Raw genomic sequence first — 13,020 nt, forward strand, 5'->3', positions numbered from 1 at the left:
TGTGGACATGTCGAGCTCCAGCTATATCAATGCCTCACCACACTCCTTCACCTCCACGACAGAGTGATTACTGGTCTGTCTGTGGACATGTCGAGCTCCAGCTATATCAATGCCTCACCACACTCCTTCACCTCCACGACAGAGTGATTACTGGTCTGTCTGTGGACATGTCGAGCTCCAGCTATATCAATGCCTCACCACACTCCTTCACCTCCACGACAGAGTGATTACTGGTCTGTCTGTGGACATGTCGAGCTCCAGCTATATCAATGCCTCACCACACTCCTTCACCTCCACGACAGAGTGATTACTGGTCTGTCTGTGGACATGTCGAGCTCCAGCTATATCAATGCCTCACCACACTCCTTCACCTCCACGACAGAGTGATTACTGGTCTGTCTGTGGACATGTCGAGCTCCAGCTATATCAATGCCTCACCACACTCCTTCACCTCCACGACAAAGTGATTACTGGTCTGTCTGTGGACATGTCGAGCTCCAGCTATATCAATGCCTCACCACACTCCTTCACCTCCACGACAAAGTGATTACTGGTCTGTCTGTGGACATGTCGAGCTCCAGCTATATCAATGCCTCACCACATTCCTTCACCTCCACGACAGAGTGATTACTGGTCTGTCTGTGGACATGTCGAGCTCCAGCTATATCAATGCCTCACCACACTCCTTCACCTCCACGACAGAGTGATTACTGGTCTGTCTGTGGACATGTCGAGCTCCAGCTATATCAATGCCTCACCACACTCCTTCACCTCCACGACAGAGTGATTACTGGTCTGTCTGTGGACATGTCGAGCTCCAGCTATATCAATGCCTCACCACACTCCTTCACCTCCACGACAGAGTGATTACTGGTCTGTCTGTGGACATGTCGAGCTCCAGCTATATCAATGCCTCACCACACTCCTCCACGACAGAGTGATTACTGGTCTGTCTGTGGACTTGTCGAGCTCCAGCTATATCAATGCCTCACCACACTCCTTCACCTCCACGACAGAGTGATTACTGGTCTGTCTGTGGACATGTCGAGCTCCAGCTATATCAATGCCTCACCACACTCCTTCACCTCCACGACAGAGTGATTACTGGTCTGTCTGTGGACATGTCGAGCTCCAGCTATATCAATGCCTCACCACACTCCTTCACCTCCACGACAGAGTGATTACTGGTCTGTCTGTGGACATGTCGAGCTCCAGCTATATCAATGCCTCACCACACTCCTTCACCTCCACGACAGAGTGATTACTGGTCTGTCTGTGGACATGTCGAGCTCCAGCTATATCAATGCCTCACCACACTCCTTCACCTCCACGACAGAGTGATTACTGGTCTGTCTGTGGACATGTCGAGCTCCAGCTATATCAATGCCTCACCACACTCCTTCACCTCCACGACAGAGTGATTACTGGTCTGTCTGTGGACATGTCGAGCTCCAGCTATATCAATGCCTCACCACACTCCTTCACCTCCACGACAGAGTGATTACTGGTCTGTCTGTGGACAAGTCGAGCTCCAGCTATATCAATGCCTCACCACACTCCTTCACCTCAACGACAGAGTGATTACTGGTCTGTCTGTGGACAAGTCGAGCTCCAGCTATATCAATGCCTCACCACACTCCTTCACCTCCACGACAGAGTGATTACTGGTCTGTCTGTGGACATGTCGAGCTCCAGCTATATCAATGCCGCACCACACTCCTTCACGACAAAGTGATTACTGGTCTGTCTGTGGACAAGTCGAGCTCCAGCTATATCAATGCCTCACCACACTCCTTCACCTCCACGACAGAGTGATTACTGGTCTGTCTGTGGACAAGTCGAGCTCCAGCTATATCAATGCCTCACCACACTCCTTCACCTCCACGACAGAGTGATTACTGGTCTGTCTGTGGACATGTCGAGCTCCAGCTATATCAATGCCTCACCACACTCCTTCACCTCCACGACAGAGTGATTACTGGTCTGTCTGTGGACATGTCGAGCTCCAGCTATATCAATGCCTCACCACACTCCTTCACGACAAAGTGATTACTGGTCTGTCTGTGGACTTGTCGAGCTCCAGCTATATCAATGCCTCACCACACTCCTTCACGACAAAGTGATTACTGGTCTGTCTGTGGACATGTCGAGCTCCAGCTATATCAATGCCTCACCACACTCCTTCACGACAGAGTGATTACTGGTCTGTCTGTGGACAAGTCGAGCTCCAGCTATATCAATGCCTCACCACACTCCTTCACGACAAAGTGATTACTGGTCTGTCTGTGGACATGTCGAGCTCCAGCTATATCAATGCCTCACCACACTCCTTCACCTCCACGACAGAGTGATTACTGGTCTGTCTGTGGACAAGTCGAGCTCCAGCTATATCAATGCCTCACCACACTCCTTCACGACAAAGTGATTACTGGTCTGTCTGTGGACATGTCGAGCTCCAGCTATATCAATGCCTCACCACACTCCTTCACCTCCACGACAGAGTGATTACTGGTCTGTCTGTGGACTTGTCGAGCTCCAGCTATATCAATGCCTCACCACACTCCTTCACGACAAAGTGATTACTGGTCTGTCTGTGGACTTGTCGAGCTCCAGCTATATCAATGCCCCACCACACTCCTTCACGACAAAGTGATTACTGGTCTGTCTGTGGACATGTCGAGCTCCAGCTATATCAATGCCTCACCACACTCCTTCACCTCCACGACAGAGTGATTACTGGTCTGTCTGTGGACTTGTCGAGCTCCAGCTATATCAATGCCGCACCACACTCCTTCACCTCCACGACAGAGTGATTACTGGTCTGTCTGTGGACATGTCGAGCTCCAGCTATATCAATGCCTCACCACACTCCTTCACCTCCACGACAGAGTGATTACTGGTCTGTCTGTGGACATGTCGAGCTCCAGCTATATCAATGCCGCACCACACTCCTCCACGACAAAGTGATTACTGGTCTGTCTGTGGACATGTCGAGCTCCAGCTATATCAATGCCGCACCACACTCCTTCACGACAAAGTGATTACTGGTCTGTCTGTGGACATGTCGAGCTCCAGCTATATCAATGCCGCACCACACTCCTTCACCTCCACGACAGAGTGATTACTGGTCTGTCTGTGGACATGTCGAGCTCCAGCTATATCAATGCCGCACCACACTCCTTCACGACAAAGTGATTACTGGTCTGTCTGTGGACATGTCGAGCTCCAGCTATATCAATGCCGCACCACACTCCTCCACGACAGAGTGATTACTGGTCTGTCTGTGGACATGTCGAGCTCCAGCTATATCAATGCCGCACCACACTCCTTCACGACAAAGTGATTACTGGTCTGTCTGTGGACATGTCGAGCTCCAGCTATATCAATGCCGCACCACACTCATTCACGACAAAGTGATTACTGGTCTGTCGGTGGGTGGGATGGGTGAGAGTGATTACTGGTCTGCCTGTGGGTGGGATGGGTGAGAGTGATTACTGGTCTGCCTGTGGATGGGATGGGTGAGAGTGATTACTGGTCTGCCTGTGGGTGGGATGGGTGAGAGTGATTACTGGTCTGCCTGTGGGTGGGATGGGTGAGAGTGATTACTGGTCTGCCTGTGGGTGGGATGGGTGAGAGTGATTACTGGTCTGCCTGTGGGTGGGATGGGTGAGAGTGATTACTGGTCTGCCTGTGGGTGGGATGGGTGGGATTACTGGTCTGCCTGTGGGTGGGATGGGTGAGAGTGATTACTGGTCTGTATGTGGGTGGGATGGGTGAGAGTGAGTACTGGTCTGCCTGTGGGTGAGAGGGATTACTGGTCTGCCTGTGGGTGGGATGGGTGAGAGTGATTACTGGCCTGCCTGTGGGTGGGATGGGAGTGATTACTGGTCTGCCTGTGGGTGGGATGGGTGAGCGTGATTACTGGTGTGCCTATGGGTGGGATGGGTGAGAGGGATTACTGGTCTGCCTGTGGGTGGGATGGGTGAGAGTGAGTACTGGCCTGCCTGTGGGTGGGATGGGTGAGAGTGATTACTGGATTGTGTGCACTCTCCACCAGCTGAAGACCAGATGTAGACTGCAGTCTGTAGGACAGGAAGAGACCATGGCAGCATGGAAACAGGGACATCTCTATTTGCACACAGCACTGTTCCCACCCCAGAACAATGCTGAATTGTGGCTGTGGTGATGTCATCTTGTCACTGATCTGACAGTGTCGTAAATCTCCTTTCCTGAAGAACTTCCTGTCTGTTTTTTTTCTATGCATGTATTTAACAAGTCAGTTAAGAATAAATTCTTACTTACAATGACAGCCTACCAGTGGGTTAACTGCCTTGTTCAGGGGCAGAACAACAGATTTTGCCGCTGTCTGTAAGCAGACGTTCCCCTTTACCACACCTAGGATCTATTCACCTTCCCTGATGTATCATCGATCGTTAGTGGGACAAACCTCAAAACTGTCCTTGGATCAGTGTCTAAGGGCCATCCAGCTCTACACCTGTGATTAGGTCTAGTGTGACCCAGACGATAGATGTATCTCACGCTGCAAGGCAGCAATTCGGTCAGTACATGCTTGTGGGTAACGACAAACAAAAGTAGTGGTTTGAGTGTTTTTATGATGGATTCGACCACTTCCCCTCGCTGGGAAGTGAAGTGGCTGGTGTACTGTTTTGCAAGGTTTCATGGGTCCAAGCTCAGGACATATGTGTCACAAAGGAATCCTTTCATGGAGCCGCCTCCTCGTTAGTAGTTGCTGATTTCAGACTCAAATCACTTGTGAGGGACTGCTCTTGTGAGGGACTGCTCTTGTGAGTGACTGCTCTTGTGAGGGACTGCTCTTGTGAGTGACTGCTCTTGTGAGGGACTGCTCTTGTGAGGGACTGCTTTTGTGAGGGACTGCTCTTGTGAGTGACTGCTCTTGTGAGGGACTGCTCTTGTGAGGGACTGCTCTTGTGAGGGACTGCTCTTGTCTACCTTTATTTACTTACTCGCTATTTTATGTGAAATATTTTCTTGTGGCGTTGAACGTTTGCCACACTGCAAACATTTCACACTCTGACTAACATGGGATTTGAATTGCCATGACAGCACTGACAAAATTCCTCTGAACTATAGGGGTGGACAGAAGAGATTTTGAAGAAAGCAACACTCCTCTTTACTGTCTTTACTAATGGGGGTTTCTCTAGGGATTTTGGAACAGCAACACTCCTCTTTACTGTCTTTACTAATGGGGGTTTCTCTCCTCTTTACTGTCTTTACTAATGGGGGTTTCTCTGGGGATTTTGGAACAGCAACACTCCTCTTTACTGTCTTTACTAATGGGGGTTTCTCTGGGGATTTTGGAACAGCAACACTCCTCTTTACTGTCTTTACTAATGGGGGTTTCTCTCCTCTTTACTGTCTTTACTAATGGGGGTTTCTCTCCTCTTTACTGTCTTTACTAATGGGGGTTTCTCTGGGGATTTTGGAACAGCAACACTCCTCTTTACTGTCTTTACTAATGGGGGTTTCTCTAGGGATTTTGGAACAGCAACACTCCTCTTTACTGTCTTTACTAGTGGGGGTTTCTCTAGGGATTTTGGAACAGCAACACTCCTCTTTACTGTCTTTACTAGTGGGGGTTTCTCTAGGGATTTTGGAACAGCAATCTCAAAGTTAAAGGAGAACTCCACCCAAAAACAATATTTTGGTATTTGTTTCATTAGTCCATTGTTGACATAGTCCCAAAATGTTTTGCTTGTCAGCAATCAATTTTTCAAGATGTAAAACTTTCAAAATACAGAAATCATCACCATATGATGATGCGTTTTGTGTCATATGATACAAAATGCATCACACCGAGATGATTTCTATATTTTGAAAGTTGATTGCTGACCATCAAAACATTTTGGGACTATTTTAACAATGGACCAAAATACCAAAATATACTTTTTTGGTGGCGTTTTCCTTTAATACTCTAATGTGGTATGATCATTTAATACTCTAATGTGGTATGATCATTTAATACTCTAATGTGGTATGATCATTTAATACTCTAATGTGGTATGATCATTTAATACTCTGATTTGGTATGATCATTTAATACTCTAATGTGGTATGATCATTTAATACTCTAATGTGGTATGATCATTTTGTGTTTTTTCCCTAAATCTAAAATAATCCAATTATGTTCAACCAGCCGGTTGATCTAAGCTGTTAACCATGAATGCCCACTAACCTGTCAACTAAACAGCTGACCTTCTGCTCACATGGACCAGCATATACAGTAACCAGAAAACCACCATGTCAGCACATTCAACATGATAAAACAGCAACTAACTGGTGCCTTCAATACATCCCAGTGCTGGTATTGCAGAAAGTCCTTTCTGAACCTCCCTCCTTAATATCTCTCCATCTCTTCTCCATCTCTTCTCCATCTCTTCTCCATCTCTTCTCCATCAGATGTCATGGCGTCCGACATACCGAAGCTCCAAGTTTCGAAACGTCTACGGCAAAGTGGCCAACCGGGAGCACTGCTTTGACGGCATTCCCATCACCAAGAACGTCCATGACAACCACTTCTGTGCCGTCAATGCCAAGTTCCTGGCCATCGTCACGGAGAGTGCCGGTGGAGGGTCCTTTATCGTTATCCCTGTCTCCCAGGTAACCATGGCAGCAGGCCAACAGTGAGCCATTACGTTCTCTGGGCTGCATATCTCTCTGAAACATCTACTCTGAGAATGATTTGTATTTTTGCACTTTAGGTTGTCCTTTTCTCAAAGTCAAAGCACATGACATTGTTTCACCCCTTCCACCACCAATGTGTAGCGCCCATTTGGGAGGTGCCACGGCATCCATGTTGATGGATATATACGAACAAATGTCAATAGAAAAACACGAAATGCAGCTAGTTTTCTGTAAATCCAGCTTCAGTTTGAAGTGATTGTGAACAGTGCCCTGGTGAGAGAGCAAATGTTCTATGTGAGGCGAAATCTCACATCATTAGCTCATTGTTATGGTTGTATCCCAAAAACAATCACAAGAAAACAGCTTAAACAAACGCAAATGCAGCTACTTTGTTGTTATTCTGGCTACACTGTTTGATGCGACTGTGTTAGCCAACGTTGGCTAGCTAGCAAGCAATGGATAAGAACGTTGCCAGCCATCATGGCAACAGAACATTTAGAACAAACGACTGGTGTCGTGTCCATAGATTTAGAACAAAAAGACCTAACTACTGGGTCGCGTCTCTGGCAACCGAACCGATAGAATGAAAGACCAGCAAGCTTGGGAACCAACCCTAGATTTGTGTTGAGGATATATCTCGTGGAAGGATGAAATGGTATGAATAAATTAATAAAAATATATGTTTTTAGGAAAATATGTCAATCATTGTTTGAATATGTTGGTAACCCGTTGTATAAATGTGATAATGCCCTTGAAGCAGGAGTTTGGAGGATATATTGACACGGTTTGGCGGCCCTCGACTTCATCTCTGGCCTAACAACACCCGTGCCAATATATCCTCCCAACACCGACCTCTCTGGCATCATCATTTAAGTAGATGATGGGTCTCAATCACATCCTCTCTTTGAGACCAATCAAAACTGTTATTAGGCCTAATGGCTCTAAATCCCAAATCACTCATCAACACCAATCTTATTGATCTAATTGGACAAATATGTTTTCTAGAGTAGCATCAGTTGTTGTCAGGGTATACAGATGATGTCACTCATTGTTTAGTATGAAACCCATCTGCACCCTGGGATATGAAAGACCAACTACTATTTACTGAGTCCTGTCTCCTCAAGACAAGATAATTCCACTGCTTCTGGCTGCAAAGCCTTTTATCCAGAGTGCAGGCCAAATCAAACTGTTACCAGAGGGCAGAGAGTTCAGGTCTTGATATGGTAATTCAGCAAGATGCTGTTATCCAAAGCAACTTTCTGTTAACATACAGTATATGTTCCATGAGTGACTTAAAGCCCAGCTTTGGTGTGGCAAGCACTATGTGTGGTGTGGCAAGCACTATGTGTGGTGTGGCAAGCACTATGTGTGGTGTGGCTAGCACTATGTGTGGTGTGGCTAGCACTATGTGTGGTGTGGCAAGCACTATGTGTGGTGTGGCTAGCACTATGTGTGGTGTGGCAAGAAATATGTGTGGTGTGGCTAGCACTATGTGTGGTGTGGCAAGCACTATGTGTGGTGTGGCTAGCACTATGTGTGGTGTGGCTAGCACTATGTGTGGTGTGGCAAGCACTATGTGTGGTGTGGCAAGCACTATGTGTGGTGTGGCTAGCACTATGTGTGGTGTGGCTAGCACTATGTGTGGTGTGGCTAGCACTATGTGTGGTGTGGCTAGCACTATGTGTGGTGTGGCTAGCACTATGTGTGGTGTGGCTAGCACTATGTGTGGTGTGGCAAGCACTATGTGTGGTGTGGCAAGCACTATGTGTGGTGTGGCTAGCACTATGTGTGGTGTGGCTAGCACTATGTGTGGTGTGGCTAGCACTATGTGTGGTGTGGCTAGCACTATGTGTGGTGTGGCTAGCACTATGTGTGGTGTGGCAAGCACTATGTGTGGTGTGGCTAGCACTATGTGTGGTGTGGCTAGCACTATGTGTGGTGTGGCTAGCACTATGTGTGGTGTGGCTAGCACTATGTGTGGTGTGGCTAGCACTATGTGTGGTGTGGCTAGCCCCACCCTGTCCTTGTCATGGTCCCTCTCTTTCCACCTCATGCCAAGTTATACTACACTACCTAGAATGCCCCATAGTGGCTAGCACTATGTGTGGTGTGGCTAGCACTATGTGTGGTGTGGCTAGCACTATGTGTGGTGTGGCTAGCACTATGTGTGGTGTGGCTAGCACTATGTGTGGTGTGGCTAGCACTATGTGTGGTGTGGCAAGCACTATGTGTGGTGTGGCTAGCACTATGTGTGGTGTGGCTAGCACTATGTGTGGTGTGGCTAGCACTATGTGTGGTGTGGCTAGCACTATGTGTGGTGTGGCTAGCACTATGCTCCAATCAACTGAAGCAGTTACATTTTACATTTCCCCCATTGATGTTTTTTATTTTACCAGGCAAGTCAGTTAAGAACAAATTCTTAATATCAATGAGGGCCTAGGAACAGTGGGTTAATTGCCTTGTTCAGGGGTAGAACAACAGAGTTGTACCTTGTTAGCTCAGAGGATTTGAACTTGCAACCTTTCGGTTACTAGCCCAACGCTCTAACCACTAGGATACCCTGCCAATGTTGTTTCATTTGAAGTAGTGGAATAGAGTCAAACCAGGGTACAAGAAGGAGATCTGCAGCTGGCACAGGGTGTAAAAATACATCTCTGCGGAACCAATATTCTAATTAGGAAAAGCAGTTATAGGAATGAAAAGGGTGGGACACACACTATAATGGAAAACCACTGTGGGGAATTTTCTGCTCTAGTATTTGACAGCTATTTATTGAATAGGAGAGAAGAAGGCATAGATACATCAGTTTCTGCATTTTCACCAAGTGAAATATGGTGAAATATGAAAGCCACTCCATTAAAATGTTGCAGATACACCGTATTAATACCATATTGGCAGTTATGAGGGATTTCTCATTGCCGTTAGTTGTTTTGGCACTTCCATCAATGATGGTCTTTTGATGGGACAAGCTGTGAACAATACCGCTCTGCTCCAAGATCTTCCATTCTTTATTGCCATGGTCCCTCTCTTTCCACCTCATGCCAAGTTATACTACACTACCTAGAATGCCCCACCCTGTCCCTGTCATGGTCCCTCTCTTTCCACCTCATGCCAAGTTATACTACACTACCTAGAATGCCCCACCCTGTCCTTGTCATGGTCCCTCTCTTTCCACCTCATGCCAAGTTATACTACACTACCTAGAATGCCCCACCCTGACCCTGTCATGGTCCCTCTCTTTCCACCTCATGCCAATTTATACTACACTACCTAGAATGCCCCACCCTGTCCCTGTCATGGTCCCAAAGCGTTCTACAGCTTTCACTTGGATCAGGCATCAATGGCTCTTTTGTCATGGGTATCCAGAGTCATTCAGCTTACTGTGTTGTCATTCATCTGGCTGAGCTCATGGCTTTTATCCGTTCGATTGCCTCATAATTGGCTCATGTGTTTCGGTGTAAGACTTGGGCTACTTTCCCATGCTACTTGGGCTACTTTCCCATGCTACTTGGGCTACTTTCGCAGCCCTCCTCGAAGCAGCTTTCTGCTCGTCTGATTGCAGAATCTCCAACACATATTTTTAACCCTACATTTATTTCTAAGTACCATCCACAGGGTCTGAAAGGCGGCTCATATACTCCCCCTTCACAAAAGTGTTGACCCGTATGACCTAAATAATTATAGTCCCATTTCCAAACTCTATTGCCCAGCAAAGATTCTAGAATCCTTGGTAAATACTCAGTTTAGATATTTTATAACAATGAAATGTATTCTAAATGTACACCAGTCAGGTTCCAGACCAGGTCATAGCACCATCTCTGATACTTCTTGGTTTTAAATTATGTCTTTAATTGTTTGGATGAGAAAACACATTGTGCAGAGCTTTTTTTTTTGACCTGTCTAAAGCCTTCAACACTGTGGATTGCGCATTACTTATTCAAAGGCTTTCATCAATTGATCATGACCAGGCTGGTTTGAAACTATGTTAAAGGATAGAATACAGTGTGTGTTTACTGATGGTGTTAAATCAGGTTTTCTGGATTTAACATAGAGTTCCACAGGGATTGATTCTCGGTCCTGTTCTTTTCACTATTTACATTAACAATATTGTCACCTGAATGCAGATGACACTGTGGTGCATGCTATTGCCCCCACAGCTGACCAGACTCTATCAGAGCTTTAATCTGTCTTTATTGCCCTGCAGAACGCTTTTGTTGAACTGAAATGGTTACTTAATGCAGGTAAAAACAAGTATATGTTATTTTCCAAATCATGTAAATATGTATCTGATGATTAATGCATACCTACTTTGGACGGTGCCCTCATTAATCGTGTCCACGCTTATACATATCTGGGTATCTGAATTTACATAAAGCTACTATATCTTTTCAAAGAAGAGTTAGTTTTAAGAATGTAGAATTAAAATAGCCTTCTTCTGTCGGAACAGGTCCTGTTGTTCGTTATAAAGCAGAAAACAAATAATTCAGTCAACATTCATTCTGGTTATTGACGAAGGTAATGTCATCTAACGGTTAAGCTGGCCAAGAAGAAAAACTAAACAACCACCTGTTTGATACACAATCCCTCCACAACACCTGTCTTGAAAATTCAGTGTTATGGTTGTAATAACATTTGTTGGCTGTTATTCATTGGCTTTACAAATCTGGTTTAAATTTTGAGTCTATGAATATGTTCACAGCATTACACACAGACACACAGGAGCAATGCTGTGTGCATCACCTGAACCCTGCCTTGTTTTATGAAATACTATACATGATTATAAATAAATACACAAATTCACAAATGCTATACTATCCAGTCTTTCTACTTTGCACATTCTTCCACTGCAAATCTACCATTCCAGTGTTTTACTTGCTATATTGTATTTACTTCGCCACCATGGCCTTTTTAGTGCCTTTACCTCCCTTATCTCACCTCATTTGCTCACATTGTACATATACTTATTTTTCTACTGTATTATTATTGACTGTATGGTTGTTTTACTCCATGTTTAACTCTCTGTTGTTGTATGTGTCGAACTGCTTTGCTTTATCTTGGCCAGGTCGCAGTTGTAAATGAGAACTTGTTCTCAACTTGCCTACCTGGTTAAATAAAGGTGATCTGGCCTACCTGGTTAAATAAAGGTGATCTGGTCTACCTGGTTAAATAAAGGTGATCTGGCCTACCTGGTTAAATAAAGGTGATCTGGTCTACCTGGTTAAATAAAGGTGATCTGGTCTACCTGGTTAAATAAAGGTCAAATCAAATAAATCTAATAAAATATGTCAGTAGGGCTGGAGTAGTGGAATGGAAATAGCATACAGAGGCTATGACTCTCGTACAGTGAAGAAGGGAAAAACATGAGTAGAAGAAGTATGGTAGGCAAAATGATGTCACCAGTTCCAGTTTAACCATCGGAAAATCCACCCCCACTGCCATGCTGGGTAGATTCAGGCGTTGTGGAGAGAGATGTCCCACTGAGCACAGATGTCATTTCAACGTCTACTTTTGATTTACATTTGGTTGAGTTGTCAACTATTATGTAAACTTCAGGTGAAACTGAGATATTAAACCTACAGATATGATGTAACCTTCAGGTGAAACTGAGATATTAAACCTACAGATATGATGTAACCTTCAGGTGAATCTGAGGTATTGGTTCTACAGATATGATGTAACCTTCAGGTGAATCTGAGGTATTAGTTCTACAGATATGATGTAACCTTCAGGTGAATCTGAAGCATTAGTTCTACAGATATGATGTAACCTTCAGGTGAATCTGAGGTATTGGTTCTACAGATATGATGTAACCTTCAGGTGAATCTGAGGCATTAGTTCTACAGATATGATGTAACCTTCAGGTGAATTTGAGATATTAAACCTACAGATATGATGTAACCTTCAGGTGAATCTGAGGTATTGGTTCTACAGATATGATGTAACCTTCAGGTGAATCTGAGGTATTAGTTCTACAGATATGATGTAACCTTCAGGTGAATCTGAGGTATTAGTTCTACAGATATGATGTAACCTTCAGGTGAATCTGAGGTATTAGTTCTACACATATGATGTAACCTTCAGGTGAATCTGAGGTATGGGTTCTACAGATATGATGTAACCTTCAGGTGAATCTGAGGTATTGGTTCTACAGATATGATGTAACCTTCAGGTGAATCTGAGGCATTAGTTCTACAGATATGATGTAACCTTCAGGTGAATCTGAGGTATTAGTTCTACAGATATGATGTAACCTTCAGGTGAATCTGAGGTATTAGTTCTACAGATATGATGTACCCTTCAGGTGAATCTGAGGTATTAGTTCTACAGATATGATGTAACCTTCAGGTGAATCTGAGG

At 45.1% G+C, this 13,020-nt stretch overlaps 1 protein-coding gene across 2 annotated transcripts in view; it reads left to right on the top strand.

Annotated features, from left to right (window-relative positions):
• Window positions 1-13,020, top strand: part of LOC110526745 (coronin-2B) — a 94,979-nt gene that overhangs the window by 59,587 nt on the left and 22,372 nt on the right. For both annotated transcript variants that reach the window (XM_036981393.1, XM_036981394.1), the window contains exon 2: window positions 6,439-6,639. In XM_036981393.1, the coding sequence (XP_036837288.1) occupies window positions 6,439-6,639 (201 nt within the window). The remainder of the gene's footprint in view (window positions 1-6,438; window positions 6,640-13,020) is intronic.

This window comes from Oncorhynchus mykiss, chromosome 6, assembly GCF_013265735.2.
Source record: "Oncorhynchus mykiss isolate Arlee chromosome 6, USDA_OmykA_1.1, whole genome shotgun sequence".
Lineage (NCBI taxonomy): Eukaryota > Metazoa > Chordata > Actinopteri > Salmoniformes > Salmonidae > Oncorhynchus > Oncorhynchus mykiss.